Source organism: Chaetodon trifascialis, chromosome 18 (assembly GCF_039877785.1).
Source record: "Chaetodon trifascialis isolate fChaTrf1 chromosome 18, fChaTrf1.hap1, whole genome shotgun sequence".
NCBI classification, from domain to species: domain Eukaryota; kingdom Metazoa; phylum Chordata; class Actinopteri; order Chaetodontiformes; family Chaetodontidae; genus Chaetodon; species Chaetodon trifascialis.
This window is the reverse complement of record NC_092073.1, coordinates 20,345,296-20,361,993: the sequence shown is the minus strand read 5'-3', so window position 1 is coordinate 20,361,993 and position 16,698 is coordinate 20,345,296. Positions and strand designations below refer to the sequence as shown.

The 16,698-nt window shown below is 44.6% G+C and overlaps 1 protein-coding gene across 1 annotated transcript; it reads right to left on the bottom strand.

The window, feature by feature from the left end:
- Positions 1-472: 472 nt before the first annotated feature.
- Positions 473-16,336, bottom strand: LOC139346592 (adhesion G-protein coupled receptor G2-like). The gene is made up of 33 exons (XM_070985751.1): positions 16,215-16,336; positions 15,312-15,637; positions 14,132-14,390; positions 13,463-13,504; positions 13,271-13,345; positions 12,244-12,291; positions 12,088-12,161; positions 11,085-11,171; positions 10,946-10,983; positions 10,717-10,856; positions 9,412-9,523; positions 9,266-9,324; positions 9,128-9,175; positions 8,527-8,594; positions 7,996-8,030; positions 7,781-7,908; positions 7,580-7,697; positions 5,721-6,964; positions 5,317-5,435; positions 5,050-5,186; positions 4,820-4,976; positions 3,804-3,959; positions 3,583-3,705; positions 3,448-3,490; positions 3,265-3,368; positions 3,034-3,158; positions 2,675-2,943; positions 2,484-2,583; positions 2,060-2,346; positions 1,839-1,940; positions 1,021-1,140; positions 822-921; positions 473-589 (listed from the first exon to the last, which is right to left on the bottom strand). The coding sequence occupies exons 1-32, from the start codon at positions 16,330-16,332 to the stop codon at positions 833-835; spliced, it is 4,950 nt and encodes a 1,649-aa protein (XP_070841852.1). The 5' UTR covers positions 16,333-16,336; the 3' UTR covers positions 473-589; positions 822-832.
- Between the last annotated feature and the right edge of the window lie 362 nt (positions 16,337-16,698).

The window sequence follows — 16,698 nt, the reverse complement described above, 5'->3', positions numbered from 1 at the left end:
AATATATCACTTTAGAGGATGAATGCAGCCTCAAATACTTCTAACAGAGAGAGATATGATCAATCTGTAATAAATAAACTCAGCAGTTGATACTTTTCCTTCAAAACACTTAGTTTCTACTAAAGGAAAGAATCCTTTTGATGCCCCCGAACAGAGGAGGAAACTCTTCAGTGAAAACTTTGAGGAAATGGTCAGTGGAGCCTAAAACATATGAGACATATCTTCATCTTTTCCATGCATGTTTGTGAACAAATTAAATACAATGTTGACTGCGTCTGCCTCTGGCTACTCATTTTTAATACGATTGTGTATCTAAAACACATCTTAACGTTTGTGGTCATATTAAGTCTGCACGAACACAGTTGCGGCAGTAACAGTGAAACATTTCAGGTTTTCAGTCACAATCTCACCTCCTGTTTCAAACAGGTCCTTCTGTGCTCATATATTCTACTATCAATGCAGAAAAGGTATCAAGTCACACTTCAATTCAAGCAGTAATCATCCTGGCTTCACTTTCACTGCTCAGGTGTTTTCTGTCCTTCATTACACCTTTAAAACCTTCATCTCCTGTGCTGAGTGATGTGGTTCACTCCCTGCAGGAGCTCACTAATCTCTGACTGTTCCTAATTAATCATTGTACCCATAAATGAACGCTTGACGGTAGCTCACCTGATGGAGCGCATACCACCAGTCCTGACCGCGAAGGGCCCGGATTGAGTTCAGCCCGGGCCCTTCGCTGCATGTCACCCCCAGCTGTCACTCTCCGGACCATGATGCCAAAAACCAAAACCTTTAAAAACACTGCTTGACACTGCCGTCACGCCTCGTCTCCTCACAGCATCAGATTTCGCCTGTGGATCTCGTTGAGGACGACGTCGCTGCTGGAGGCGTCAGATATTCCGCTGTCCGCAAACACGGAGCCTGCAGGGGGAAGCAGCGTGAGGATGACGTGACTGTGCGCAGTGTAAAAATGTAGGAAAATACAGGTGAGGCGCGGCCACCTGCCACCTGTGGACGTACCGCTGCTGTTGGTGCCGTCGCTGATGACGGACGAGCTTCGAGAGGTGAAGTGGCGTGCTGACGTGGTTGCAGTGGCGACCGACGTGTTCCTGTTGTTGTGGGTGGCCGTGCGACTCCATTCTGGAGAAAAATGCACGAGACCAACTCATTATCTAATTTAATATTTAATTTTAGATCTACTCATATTAACATCAAAGTTAATTTTTTTTTTTCACTCATCTCACATCATGTGGACGCCACCGTGGATTCAGCAAGTTAGAGTTACGTCGTTTATTTTAGCCTACGTTAGTTGACATTTTGTCAGATTGGGACCTTTGAAAGTCACGCCGAAGTGACTATTAACAGTTCCTGTTCGCAGTGAACCCATGGATGTCCACACAAGTATGACGCGATTGCATTGATACTGAAGAAAACATTAAAATGTGATGATTCTCAGGCAAGTTCTGCAGTTCTGAGGAGCGTCTTTTTGTCAATGTATTTTTGTGTTTATGTGCAGCTCCACACTTCTGTCACTTTATACCTGGCCCTAATGAAAACAAACTAAAACTATTTATATATAAAAACTAAAAATGAGCCTTTCTGAAAATAGAAAACTAAACTAACAAACACTCTGAAAACTAACTAAAACTAAAGGAAATTTAAAAGTCAAAACTAAAATAAATAAAAGCTAACTGAAAATTTTAAAAAAATATGATAAACTTTTAGAACCTTGGTGTGCACCTGTACCTCTCACCTCTCATGTGTCACAGTTTGAAAAGCCCCTCCCTCACCTGTCTAATCACATCCTCACAGGTAGAAGAACACATTTAGGTGCTCACCTGAGTTTTCAGCCAATCGCAGCCTCCCACAGCAAAGATACGTTCTCCACTGCCGGCGGACGTTCTCCTTTACGGCACAGTGGAAGACAAATACGAGGAAACCTCCACAGGACAAAATACATGGTGACAAATTAGTTTTTGGGATGTGTATTGTGATTTGGCTCACATCATGTTTCCTGCAGTTTGGGAGCTGAACCCAGGATGTTTCATACCAGCCTCACCTTGCAGAGTGTTGAATATAGAGAAAAGGTACACGAAGGGTAAGTAGAGGGGCCCCCAGGCGAACAGGGCGAACCCCCAGGTGAGGCCAAGCAGGATGATGAGGCCGGCGATGCTGCGCAGGTCTGTCAGCACTCCCCTGTTAGGAGACTGGTTCTGGGGGTTCTGCTTCTTGATCCGGGCCAGCTGGACCATCACCATGATGAAGACCAGCAGGCACAGAGCAAAGATCAGGAGGAAGTAGGCCACCACGCCCACATAGAAGGCGATGTCGTTACGCAGCCAGCAGCTACAGGACGACAGAGAAGACGTATGTAAAGAGTAAATGTCGCAAAGAAAAACAGCTTGCTGTCTCCTATGTGGCTGCTCGGGTGAGGAAACTATCTGCGTTTACAAAAGGTTTTTAAGATTTAGGCATTAGCTTACAAGTCATCTGAAGAGCCGTCGGTGTATTTTCCATATGTGACCAGGCCGTAGTTGTCTTTGTCCACTGATATTACAACAATCACCACGATAAGAGGAATTCCTGCAAAGACCAGGATGTTAACGAGCAGACCCGTCTCAGTTTATCCAACGAAATTATTTTAAAAGAAACGGCGCAATCATCTATTACTCACCCCAGCCCATGAGCGAGAACTTCAGCATGTACCTGCTGAGGTAGGGCGTGAACACCTGGATGACGCTCAGGTACATGTGCAGGGCCTCAAGCCCCGCCCAGGTGAATGACGTCAGCAGGAAGTAGTGCAGGAAGAAGGCGGTGCTAATGCACAGCCCGATGGCCGGGTAGAGCGCCAGCCAGCCGTCCAGCAGGAAGACCAGGTTGAGGAGGAGGAGGGACATGCACAGCTGAACCAGGATCTTGGCAGGAATATCCCGCAGCAGCTTTCTGTCAGGAGAATTATTCATCAGCCCGATGATGAGGATTAATTAAAGCTCAGATTTAAGTACAACTGTGTTTTTAAAGACAGATTCTTACTCAAATGAAAGATATGTCAGTAAGGTGACGGCGAGGAATATCGCAGAGATTCCACAGCCGATGTAGGTGATGAAAGTAAGAATCTGCGCCTGCTGACGGTCAGCTAATCCCTCTCTGGACAGATCCTGGATTTAGGAAAGGGTGTTCACTTAATTCCTCATGCACATGTTGTTAACTGTTTGAAGCACTTCATTGATAATATTATTGTCAGTCTAACCGACAGACACAGACCAGCAGTATTGCAAAGGACGTGAGGTGGTTGCAGCTGCAGCTTGTCTCTTCCGGCGTGGCGTTGACAAGAAAGCAGCCCGCAGAGCTCCAGCCCCCTCCACCACCTTAACACAGCAAAGAGGAATATTAAACCCTGCAGCAGTTTGGACCTTAACCAGCCTGATTTGGCATACGTGCACTCACCATTGAGCGTGAAGTCCCAGAATGCACATGAGGCGTTGCTTGCCTGCGAACCATGAAGCAAAGAGAAGGAGAAAACTGATTTCTCTGGATGGATTCATGACATAAACGTGGAGTTTTTTACGTGTGCACGCTCACATTCATGCGGTTGATGTTCCGGATGGTGAACTGAATGTTCTCAGACAGGTTGCTTATTGACAGATTGGCCACACTGGAAGCCAGGACTGGACTGACCAGGGTTTGGTTATCTAACGTTGCATCCTGTGAAGAAAGGAGAATCATTTTGAAGGGAGGGGATGTTCAGTTCTGATGTAGCAATAGTTAGCTTAAGAGAGAAAAACAGTGAATAAACTGATAACCTGGAAGAGGGCGGACTTGGTGTAGAAGGTGAACTGGACCCTGCTGGCCTGCTGCTGCTGCTCAGGACTGAGACCCGTGGTGAGGGAGGAGGGCAGGAATACAGACCCCAGAGCAGACCCTGACCTCTTGAACCGGGACCCGCTGAGGGCACGGAGCTGTACACACGAACGTCAGCAGTTAATGAAACTTGCACTTCCTGCTTTCAGCTCATTTTTGTCGTGTTATGTCACAGTTTGTGGATTTGAAGACACAAGAACCGCTCTTGTGTGTTTCAAGTCCGATTCAGCAAACTCGTAAATGCTCAAACTTGTATTAAATCATTTGTTTCAGCCTGAGTGGGTCTGAGTTGCTCAATAGCATAATCTAATATTGAGGTCCTTTTAAGGGCTCTGATGGTGGGAGAGTTTCATTCCCAGAAAAGTCACCAAATAGTAAAAAGATGATGATTTCTCACCTGCTGCTGGAACAGAGGAAACAAATTTAGCAGTTGTCAGTGTAGCAGCAACAGAGGACCCAAAACAATTATTATATGAATAAGCTGTCAACAACGTGCCATCAGAGCGGCGCTGCACTGTGACAGAAATAAAGAGCGAATGATTTAACATGAAGTTTGATGCAAAAAAGCATCTCCCTAAAGCGAAGAGTAATATGAGAGGCGGTCATGTCACACAGATGTTAGACGGGATAATGTTAAAGCCTACAGCGGGTGATGTTACGCTGTCGGTGCAGCACAGAGATCTACATACAGACCCTGAGCGTGGAGAACTGCATTCGTCACTCTGCCAAAATATGCCAAGAAAATCGAATCGTGTAATATTTAAACTCCAAATTCATTCAGATTCAAGTCAAACGAGTGTGTTTTACTCTGTTCGGAAAGGCCGACTGTCTGTACATGACGCCTGCAAAAGGTCTGGTCCACGTTTTATTTTGTTCATACAACCCAATTCCAAAAAAGATGTGATCCTGCATGAGGCCCATTGTGTCTGAAGAAATGCCAAATTCAAATCAGGGCTACCTGGACGTTATCAGTGTTGAAAATGTCAACGGATGTTGCTGGAAAGTTCGTCCCATCGACCGTCCTCACTGCCAGAACCAGCGAATTAGAAGAGATGACCTCTCTGTCGCCAGCTACGACCAGCTTCAGACCCAGATCGTCCACCACCCGGATGAGCCTGAAAGAAGACAAAAACGCGTCAGACGTTTGTGAAAGTGTGTCTCTGTGTGTGAGAGCTGTGTGAGTCGTACCTGTTAGCAGACGCAGAGAGGGCCTGTGAGTCGCCCTCCATCAGGTTGCTGATTATGCTGACGGCCTTTTGTCCCACCGCCTGAGACACCGTGGGGCCGTCCAGAAGCTTCTCTAACTGCTGCGCCACCTGCTCCACCTGCAACACCCAACACATCAGAAAGATCACCTCCAAGATGACACCAGTCAGTCTGGCATGAGTCTTAATGCTAGCTCATGTATCCCGAACACGTAATTGTTTTATGTTAACATTTCTTATCATACTTCACCTGAGAGGAGTTGAGCTGAGAGGCGTCCTGTATTTGATCCAGCAGCTCGTTTGCCAGTTCCTCCTGCGCCTCCTGGCTTTTCGTCGTCTCTGCGGTGGTTGTGGGGGTAGTTCCATTTCCTTGAATCAATTGTTCATGTATGGTGTTCATTATATAGGTAAAATCCATCAATATAGCGAAGGATAAAGTCTGCTAGTTGAGGCTTTTATCAGGAGGTCCTCCTGTTGGACCTTCAGTTTGAGCTGCTACACAGGAAGCCTTTATATCCATACAGGTTAAGGTGCTACACCAGTAATAAATATATATTTAGGAAAGCTATCCCAGCCAATTTCATCCACCGTACTGAAAATCTTTATTTATGGCGTCAACCACACAGTAAATGTTGAAAACTCAGCTATACATACCAGGTTTTGTTGTGGTTGTGCTGGTGAAGGTGGGGGTTGTAGGAGACGTTGGGGAAACCTCTGCAGTGGTGGTGCTAATCTGGACCGGAAGTGGACCAAGCGTGGGCGAAGTTGCAGCTGCTGTTAAACTGACTCCTGGTCCTTCGGTCGTTGGGTCGGCGGCAGCAGTTGAACTGCTTGCGGTCGAGCTCAGGTTGATTCCCGCAGTTTGATTGAGGTCAATAATGGGACTGACCCCGGCGGTGGAGGTGGTGGAGTTGGTGGTTACAGCTGAATCTGTTGTGGACGTCATTGCATTAAGAGTTTGTCTGGCAGATTTTGTGGTGCTTTGAGAAGGAGCGGTCGTGCTCTGCTGTGTTTCCCTGATGGGTGAAGCGGTCACGTTATCTGCGGCTGTTGTTGGAGATACAGTCGTAGTGATCATGCTCTCTGCTGTGGTGGAGCTGTTAGAGACTGTAGTTAGATTGTACATCGTTGTGTAATTGGAAGAAGGTGTAAATGTACTCATTGTTGCGTTACTTGTCATAGTTGTACCATTGTGTAGACTCCTGCTGTCCGCTGTGGTTACATTGTACTCTGTCGTGTAATCTGTGGTTGTATCGATTACTGCGGTGCGATTCGTTGGTGTTGGTGTGAATGTGCTAACCGTTGTGTTGGTTGTTGTCATCGTACTGTTGTGTAGGTTCCTGTCGTCGGCTGTAGTTACACTGTAAAGTGTTGTGTCATTTGGAGAAGGTGTGAACGTGTCTGCTGTGGTTACGTTGTACCTCGTTGTGTGATTTGGAGTCAGCGTGGTTGAGATTTGTAACGTTGAGCTGGCTGAGGATGTCGGGAACCCTGTTGTGTTTTGTTGTGCTGTGCTTGCGTTTGGCAGTTTTGTACTTTCAGTCGGCATCAGCGATGTTGTGTTATTAGACAAAGCTGTGCTCTGTGCTGTCGTGCTGCCAGAGGGAGTCACGTGTTGTGAGCTGGTGTGGAGGACAGGTGGCGCTGTTGAGGACTGGGCACTGCTAGTCGCCGTGAGCGGGGTCGTTGCGTTCGGCTGAGCTGTCCCTTGTGATGCGTTCAGGTGCTTATGTGCTGCAGTTGTTTCAGCCGTGGTGGGAGTTTGTGCAGCAGTGTTGGTCACAGATGACATCGAGGCTCCAGGAGCTGTAGTGACGCTGCTGCTGGCCACAGTGGACGGCTGGGTTGTGGGCGGGCAGCTGTCAGTCAGAAGTACAGCAAGCATCTCATTTGCCTCACTAAAACAGAGGAAAACACAAAATATCATATAAATCCTATTAAGTGACATCATTTCTTTCTGCTCCAACATGGTAAATTAACTAATTCTTTGGTTAATTCAATGATAACGCACTCTATAATTTACATCTTAGAATGAAAAGGGCATTTTTCTCAAGTCATTTTAGGATAGAGGGTAAACTTGGTTATCCTGTGCCCTGCTGATGTGCAGCCAGTCAGCGTGTCTGCGTTCAGTCAGGACGGATCTCGAATTTAACAAGCAAGTAGTTGTGTTCAGCTGATTTGTTGTGAGTCCAGCAGAAAAAAAACACTTAAGATTTGCTGCTTCCAGTGTGAGAGAGCATCCATCTGTTGTTCCATGCATACTAACAGCTACTTTGTTCTGTAATTTACATTTTCCTCCAGCCTGACTCATCTAGAAACTCAGCATGTGGGTTCCTGAATTTCCCAGAAGGACTACAAACATCATCAGAGACATTCTTGCTTTCTGTTGTGCCCTTTTCCACCAAAACAAATGCAGATTGTTCTCTGGCAAACAGAAAGAGGCTCCAGCATCCTCCCTAAACACAAAAAAAACTTCACAATGTCACCGCCACACAAACGTTTTATGCGTTCACCATTTCAGCAGAGAGGGGTCGGCTTGGCACAGGTCGGAGGTCAGCAGGTCACTGGCAACCCAGGTCAGGTTGGACGTCAACAGAGTGCGAACAGGCAAACCAGGAGGACCACAAACCGCTGTGGACACAGAGTAATACGGTTACACAATAGCTATTTGTGTATGTTTCATAACAGGAAGAAACTGAAACCAGCAGGCTAACCCATGCGTGTGAGCGGCCTTTCGCTTGTTATGCCAGGGCTGCTGTCCATGAGTCGATGCAGGAGTTTGTTCAGGGAGCAGCTGTCGACAGGACCGGACATCTCCAGGATCACCATACAGCTGTACAACCTGGAGACCAGTGAAGTCATTAAATCTGTTTGCATCATGCTTTGTGTTTTTTATACGCACATAATAGACAACATGGAGAGCATGTACCTCTGTTGTGTCCCATGGCATTCCAGGTGAGCACCCTGGGTAGAGAAAGCGATTTGTGAAGCGTGGTTAACAGCTCTAGAGTAGATCAATGTGATTTTATGAGTCTGGGGGTTTGCACCACACTGTTTTCTGCAGTACCTGATAGAGCTTTAATATCTCTGAATCTTGGCATATTGACCTGGAAACAACAAATCGTCCACATGCATCAATCATCACCAAAAATGTTCCATGTTCAGCGTCTAAACTGTTCGGTAACTTCCAACACTGATCATCTTCTTTCAATCCCATTGCAACATAAACAGAGACAAGCAGTTAAAACACAGTGCAATCGAACAAGTAGGGTGATAATAAACTTTAACATGGCCGACATGCATGAACTGTAAGTGATTCAACGTGGAGAGACTTACCCTGACATGGTGTCACACATGTGGGCTACACTAACTCCTGAGAGCTGTCAAATAAGGTTAGAAGGTCAGTACATAGCATTTATACAACAGGAAGTGCAGCTCAGTCGTACTGGGCCGTACGTACCAATCCTTTCAGGAGGTCGACGCTAACAGAAGCGCTGCTAATATTGATTCTGGTGGCAAAAAACTGGCCTGAGGAGAAAAAAGAACAAAGTAAAAGCTGTCAGGGGAAGTTTAGGATGTAATTCTCACACCCACCCTCTGAGATGCATATGTTTCTATTAAAGCAGTAGTTCAATATTTGGGGAATACACTTATACACTTCCTGCAGAGAGTTAGATGAGAAGATCAGAGATGGCAAATTAGTCACTGTGCAAACAAACAAGATATAACATGTTCATTTATCAGCTGTCGAGGTGCTGTTAGGTGGGTATTTTTACCTTTGGCCAAAGCTGTTCGCCCTGCTCTCATGTGTGCTAAGCTAAGCTAACAGGCTGCTGGCTCTAGCTTCATATTACATCATTTAACTTCCGGGAAGAAAGGTATTTCCAAAATGTCAAATTATTCCTTTAAAGTTTAAATAACACCCCATACAAACTTAGTACACTCAGCAGCTGTGTGTGAGGATATCTGTTTACATGTGTATACACAGAGCTTCTTGCATGACACTGCAGTGCAGACGTATGCACACAGGCAGGAAAACCACATTTTGGCTCTTTTCTTACTTGTAGAATTACAGAAAGCGGTGCAGTCACAGAAGCGCCGCACTTCCCCTGAGGCACAGACAAACACGGTTACAGCAGCAGAAACAACAGTGGGTTCTGCTGAATATGATAATGGCTGTCTGTTTTTGTGATACTCACTGCTGCAGGACTCTGCCATAGGCTGGGGAGCCGGATTAGAGTGGGGCTCTATGAGCGAGCTGGTGGATAAACAGTGATAAGATACTGAAGGTACACATGTACAGATATAAGCTCAGTGTGTACAGGGAAATTAAAGCACTGCTCACCACGTAAGCTTGGACTGTTTGTTTGCCTGACAGATATCCTCCAGGGAAGACGTGGAGGTGCACCTCACAAAGCCGCCACTGGAGGGCTCCACATCCTCACAAAGATCCCGACCTGATGGGAGCAAAATCCACTCCAGTAAGTTAATTACACTGTCTGTGCTTTTCTGGGTTTCAGATCTTCAGATATTTCTGGAAAGTGAGGACATTTTGGCCTGTCTTCACATCTTCAAAGAGGGCTAAGATGTGGATTTTGGGGTAAAGCTAAAATTAGAATTAGGTTTATGTTAATGTTAAAGAAGCATGTAGTTATGAGTCATAGGTCAGGACAGGGACATTAAGTGTCCTCACAAGTAAAGAAATACATGTTTTTGTGTTTTTGTGGTCCTGTACTTCAATCTTTTAAGAGTTTTTTAGACCTTAACAGTGAGGTCATGGATTTAAGTTAAGGTTGAACACACTCACACATTTTTACTTAATGCATGTTTTTGTGTCTGTGAACAATGTGGGTGTGTGTATTCCTGGTGCATTTGTTTATGTGCGTGCTCACTCAATCCAAGCTTGGGTGCATTTTGCATGTCTGCAAGACTGAGTGCGTGTGTGTGTGTGTGTGTGTGTGTGTGTGTGTGTGTGTTCATACTGTTATAACTGTGTGTGACTTAATGGCACAACTTGAAATCCAAAAGGAAACTAAAGTACACATTTATAACACGGCATCACCTCGAACTGTTAGCACAGAAGCTAACGCTAAAATAATGTTCAAGATATTTTTTAATGCAAGTTAAAGTGTTTTTACATCACTAATGTTCATAAATGCAGGACAATTCCATGTGCAGCACATAATGTGAGAGTGGATGCAGGGGGACGCCATGGCCTTGGTTAGCCTGAAGTATAAACCCCCATCCCCTTGTAGCAGTGTGAATGCAGAGGCAGAGGGCTTGTTTATTGGAATATGTTAGTCTAGTCTGGCTGATTTATTGATCCTTTATCTGCCTGAGGTTTGTTCAGGCTACAATCTGTGACCCTGACCGTGGCTCTGAAACACCAGCAGGCTGACTGTGCTGTGTGTTGATGAATCCATGGTGCTGCCCGTGGTGCTGAAGCAGCTGACGGATTCATAATTCCATAGTTTTTTAGTGTTTTTCGGTGTCGGGTCACTGTTGGCTATGAGTCCAGTTAAAACTGTACAAGCTGTCCATGCGTAAAACTGATCATATATATGGATGCAGTTGTAATTTATGATCTGGTCTTTAGACCGTGGTGTGTTCTTGCGTATGTGTGAAGATGACGGGGTGTGCACGTGCTCACCGACTCTCTCCACCTCTCCTGTGATTCGGGCTTGTATCTGCTGGCCTCCAGCTTGCTGCAGTGCAGAGACTCCAGCGCGCTGCAGCTCACACGGCGAGACAGCGTGGCTCAGCTGCAACAGCACATCGCAGGTTGTTTTTCTGGAAGCAGAGCATTCGCAGTGATGTGAGGAGGCGCAATCTGACGTGCGCGTAGAAGTTACACAAAACACTAACCGACAGGCTGTTACCTTATGTTACGCTTGGCCTTGCAGCTCACCTGTACTACCTGCAGACAGAGAGAGAGTTGCAGTCATTTGTTTGCCTCACAGAAGAAATCTGACTCTGAAAAGTGAAAAGAGTGTTGCCTGTTTCTGGGACAGACTTGACCTGAAGCTGTCTGTCATCCTGACAGAAATCTATAAAGCCCGTTACTCCGCGTGCTGCTTCATCGTGGCAACCAAACGCCGTTGACACCTGAGTGACAGATGGAGAGACAGAGGCAGGCGGATGCTGATGCTGCGTGGGAGGTGATGGGATCTAAGCATATACAGTTTAAATATTAGGACAGATGTTTTGTTGCGTTTGCTTTTCTTCTTCGTTTCTTTGGATTTGAAATGAAACGACGGCTGAGGTCAAAGCCGCGACTCTAACTTGGAGATGTTTGCATCCACGTCGGATAAACTTTGAGAGAAAGTGCTGCTCTTTGACATCACAGTGTCACGAAAAGTTCTATAAAAGTTCTATGTTTATGGAAGCTTATTCCCTCTTTGCGGGAAAATAATTATGATCAGCTAAAAGCACGAAACACATGAAAGGCCTTCTCTGGAGCCAGCGTTCGGTTTGTCCGCTCTGGCCTACTGTAGAAACATGGCGGCCCAACATCCGTGGAGGTGGACCCCCTTCCTCATTAATTTCATGTGACTGTAGACTAATGAAAACATGAATATTATATGACGTTCTGCCACTGGATCACCCTAAATCTTACACACTGGACCTTAAAGTCAAGGATCTGAAGGCGTCCTCCAAATCTGATGATTCCTGCATCCAGGAGCTCATCCAACACTTCCAAAAACACCTTCAGACTCCTTTAAAGTGAGCAGTTCACTGAAGTCAAAGGTTTCATTTTAAAGGCAAAATGCTGAAGTATAAAGAAGTATTGACATTGTTGACATATGGCACATGCAGGTTGTTATACAGCGTGAATGCTTCCCGTCTGAATTTATTCCAGGTGCATCACAGCGTTGGAATGTGCTGCTCCTTCAAACTAATCCTGAGCCGCCCGGCAAGACTTGTTTGTCACAAGCTGGCATTTAAAGCTATTATGACTCGATGACGGGCCGGAGACGCAGAACGGAGGCACACAATAAACTCAGCACACAGTCACTCTCACCAGGTTGTGGACATCTTGTTCAGTCTTACTGCCGCCTTCAGCCTCCACACTGATTGACATCCAAAAGTACGCGTCTGCAGAAGAAAATGAAGCTGTAAGCTCATAGATGTGCCTGAATAGAACGCTCTGATTGGACGAAAGGTGGATATTTCTTACTTTCATTTGAACAGAGTTGGCTGATGTCACAGTTTACTAATGAGGATCCTAAATAAACAGAGGAAACAGCATGCTTTAAAGAAGATTATTTACATCAATAACGCAATGCTATACAGAGTCTCTAATTATACTCCCACGCAAATATGCACTAAATGTGTGTGTGTCCGCTTAATTGATTGTTTAATGTTTAATTGAAGCGTACAGGCGATGTCTGCTTCGGCTTTGTCAGTTTTCCTGCACAATGAGGGATTTTTGGGGGAAAGTATCAGAACAAATAAAGTTAAATTACAAATTCAAATTAATTTGGTGATTACAATGTTATCACAACCACCAGAAATGATGAGCAAAACCATAAACAGGAGCACTTTTTATCATTTGTCATCGTAATGGGATTATATGTCTAATGAAATTCTGACTTCCACAGAAACAGCAGTTTGCCAAATAAATGCCGCGGCTGAGAAGAGAAACAAATGAGCGCCACATGCAGGAACTCAGCCTTCATCAGCAGAAGCAGCCAAAGGAAACAGAAACTAATGAAGTCACATCTGCTTTAAAGGCTCGTGAATATGCAACAGTTTAAACCAGAAACTTGTCCAACCCATTTAGATAACATTACTGATGTTGAGTAATGTGGCGCGATTAGATTACATTTCGTATCCAGTAATTTGCAATGAAGGACGTATTAAAAGTCAACAATGTGGGACTGTTTGCTGACATTACTGTGGATTTCTGAGCGTACTGCAATGCACAAAGGAAACTGTGCTCAATAAATTAAGTTTAATTTGGTGAAACTGCTTCAAAAAATCTGGGAAAAACAAAAAAATAAGCCTGATATTAGCAGAAAGTGATGCTCCAAAGTCACAGTTTGCTTGTCCAACCAACATCACACATAACATTATGTCATTTCCTGTCAGTATAAAAGGTAATCATGCTGATATTTGGTATGCTATGATGATTACCACATACAGCGCAGTACACAGTGTGTTAGTTTACAGTATAGATTTGGGCCACTGCCAGCGTCACTCACCTGTGACTTGTGTTGTCTGGTTGCTGACGTGAGTGACAGGTGTTACTATGACAGGACTCGAGGTAGCTGAAGGCACTTCGGGGTAAAGAAAGAAGGAAGAAAGATGTTACATAACGATGAGGAGGAAGCACATTTGAGATGATTACAGTCATTATTTTATTGTTAATTACGTTCTATTATATGGTTGCTTACCAGGTGGGGTTGTGAAAAACCGTCCAACTCCAGTTTTAGAAGCTGAAAGAGGGAAAATGACTTAAGGCTGTGGTCTGCGTGTATTTTCAAATCCGTCTTTCTCTCTGCTGCATTGATTTTTTGTTCAGTTGTGTTGTCTTTTCCCAATTCAAAGCGCTTTGAGTAGCCTCCCTGGCCTTGCTTGCCTACTCGAAAATCACTGCGTTAGTATCTTCATGGCAGAATCATCCAGCCTTTTCTCTCCCTAACCCTTAATATTGACTAGAACTTTCTTGAAAAGCACACTGAGATGCCAAGAAGATATAATTTAGACCAAACACATGTTTGAAGACATGAATGGACAACAAAACAGTTCTGTTCTTTTTGCTATCTGTCCTCTCCTTTGTCCTCTTATAGGCACGAACATGTACAAATACACATCAAGACAACACTAAAGTACAATTATTAAGTGTAATATTCCACATGCGATATTATTGTTTCATACACAAGAGGAATTTTATGTCAGATTATACCAGTGTTTTAGTTTCTCTGCAGCCCTCAGGAGCCATAACAAATCAAGGACTCCTACTGTATATGATTCAATACATTTTAGCTAAAATTTGAGTATTATGCATTCGTGAGTTATGTTTGCGTTTGTTGTTGCTGTAAAGACGAGCACATCTGTCTCACCGCACAGAAGGCTGGCGTCTCTCTGTCTGGCGTTGGAACTAGTCAGGCCCCAGTACTGAGTTTTCCAGCCAATCACAGTGCCGTCCTCGCAGAGGCCGTGGTCGCTCAGGTCCTCCCACATGCGGAACAGGTACAGCTCCACCTGTCCGAGCTCGGCTCCCAGGGGTCGGTCTCTGGGACGACAGCCCAGCCACAGGGAGCCGGAGGGGGGGATGGCCTGAGCGATGACCGTCCTCTCTGCCACCATTTCTCCATCAACCTGAAGCCATTCAACATGAAACCAGTAAAGAGAAAGTTCAAAAGTGGAACTCCTGCACCCACGCTGCCACCATGTTTACGTCACCACGCTCCCAGATACGAGGAAAACCTTCAGTGTAAACAACATTATCATAACACATGCTGTAGATATGACAGCCAAAAATTAACTTGAGGGATGCTTTAAGTTATTGTTGCTCTGCGTTATGTTTGAGCCAGAGGTAGCTGTTGAAATTAGCATTAGCATTTTCTGCTTTGCTGAATGTAGTGAGGGAATAGGGTTTGTCACAGCAGTACAGGATATTTTCATGTACTCTGAGGTACTCTGCTGTGTGAGTCCAAAGTTTACTCGACTTGAGTGCATTGTTTTGTCTTTCATACCAAACCCCACCCACAACGCGTGCTATTTCTGCAAGACAAACTGACGTGGTTGTGTAAACAAATGTATTTTTGCAAACACTGTTTGGTTTTGTTTCGTTTTGTCTTCAAGGTAACTAAGTGCATTTACTCAACTGCTAAACTGAAGTACAAATCTGAGGTATTTGTATGTACTTTGAGTGTTTCATGCTACTTTATACCCTACTGCACTATATTTTGTAGGGAAATATTGCACTTCTTCTTTACTGTCATTGTTTGTAGTTAGTTTGCAGATAAAGATTTTACATACAAAACACATAATGAGCTTATAAAATATGATACATCATTACAGACAAAACTGTGTACCAGTGTATAAAATTAAAACTTGCTCCACCTTGATGAGCAGCAAAAGTAAAATGGTGCACATTACTCCATCAGTAAAAATATCCAGTAATATGATATTTAATTCAATCATTCACTTGTAATGGATTGTTTGTTGTAGTAGTAGTAGTAAAGGCTCTGGATACTGCTTCCACCACTGGGCATACTAGTACACTCCATGTATTACCTCCAGGCTGAAGGTGTTGCGCTGCACGTCCCTCCTCAGACACACCCTGTGCCAGTCTGTTGGACTCAGCCGGAGAGGAAATCGGTGGCGGACCCTCAGCAGCCACCCATACAGCGCCTCGTCATCTCCCTCCAGACCCAGCTCGGGTCCGGGTGCGTGGACCGAGCTGTAAGAGAAGGCCACCCAGGCTCCGGGGACGACCACGCGGACATTGACACATACGGTCATCTGAAAGAGCAGCGGCACGGCGGCCCCGTCCTGCAGGGTCCAGTGGTCCTCACAGCCATTTAATACCGCCTTAGTGTCCCCCATGAAAAAGCCAAATGCTGGAATGGATGAAAAAATGTCGAATAAAAGTTTAATTGCACCACAGAATTGTACTGGAAGCAGAAACACACTCAAAGCACTAATGTAAGCGTAATGTGAATTAACCACTTTGTCAAAAATCTAATAATTTTTAACACTTAATTGTTTCTTATAGACATCAAATGTTACAACCCAACTAGCATTAAAGATAATCCCTGCAGACGATACGTTATCTGTTGAGATATTTTTCAGTTACTACTGAGATTACTCTCTTGTGATAGATGTTTAGTTATTATGCTAATTTTAGCATTAGCATTTAGCTCAGTGCTTTGGTTACTGATTTTGTTACTGTTAAATTTCTCTTGGAGGTTAGTGGTTTTGGAAAAGCTAATCACGCTAACTGATAGCAAACGAGACAACAGTATCATGAGTGAACAAACCTCTGGTTCTGTGTGTTATCTGAAGTTAAAAGCCTCATGTGCAAGAGATTCAAGTGCATTTCCCTGAATTAAAATAAATATTTCTAGATGTATTTCTTTTATATTCAAAACACTCCTTTTCTTTCTGTCTGCACACTACATGTGAATCATTGATTACCGTTGGGTGGAGCGGCTGCCAGCAGCAAAAGCCAGATGATGAGCGGGAAACGGTGCGTCCATCTCCACTGTCCTTCAAAGAAAAGGCCACACATTCTCCTGGAAACACAAGGCGACATAAATTCAAAGAAATGAGACATCCTATTTGGTTTCATTTTGCCGTTTGCCTTTGCATTGTAGTTTGTGTCTGCTGCTTCTCTATCCTTCATTCATGGCTGTCACAAATATGGAAATCTCATGTCAAGCTGCATCAGTGAGAACAAAAACTTGATTTGTTCGTTTACCACCTTCCTCTTTCCATATTTCTGCAATCCTCTTCCCTTGCGTGCAGTCTGTGAGTTATCATCATAGTGTCATTGTTTAAGTGGTGGGATTACACAGAAATTCTCCTTTTCAGCTGGTAAACTGAAACGATCTAATATTATCCGAGACTTTGTCCACACTGCCGGATTGACTGCAGGGCAGGGGTGGGCTCAGCAGACTGG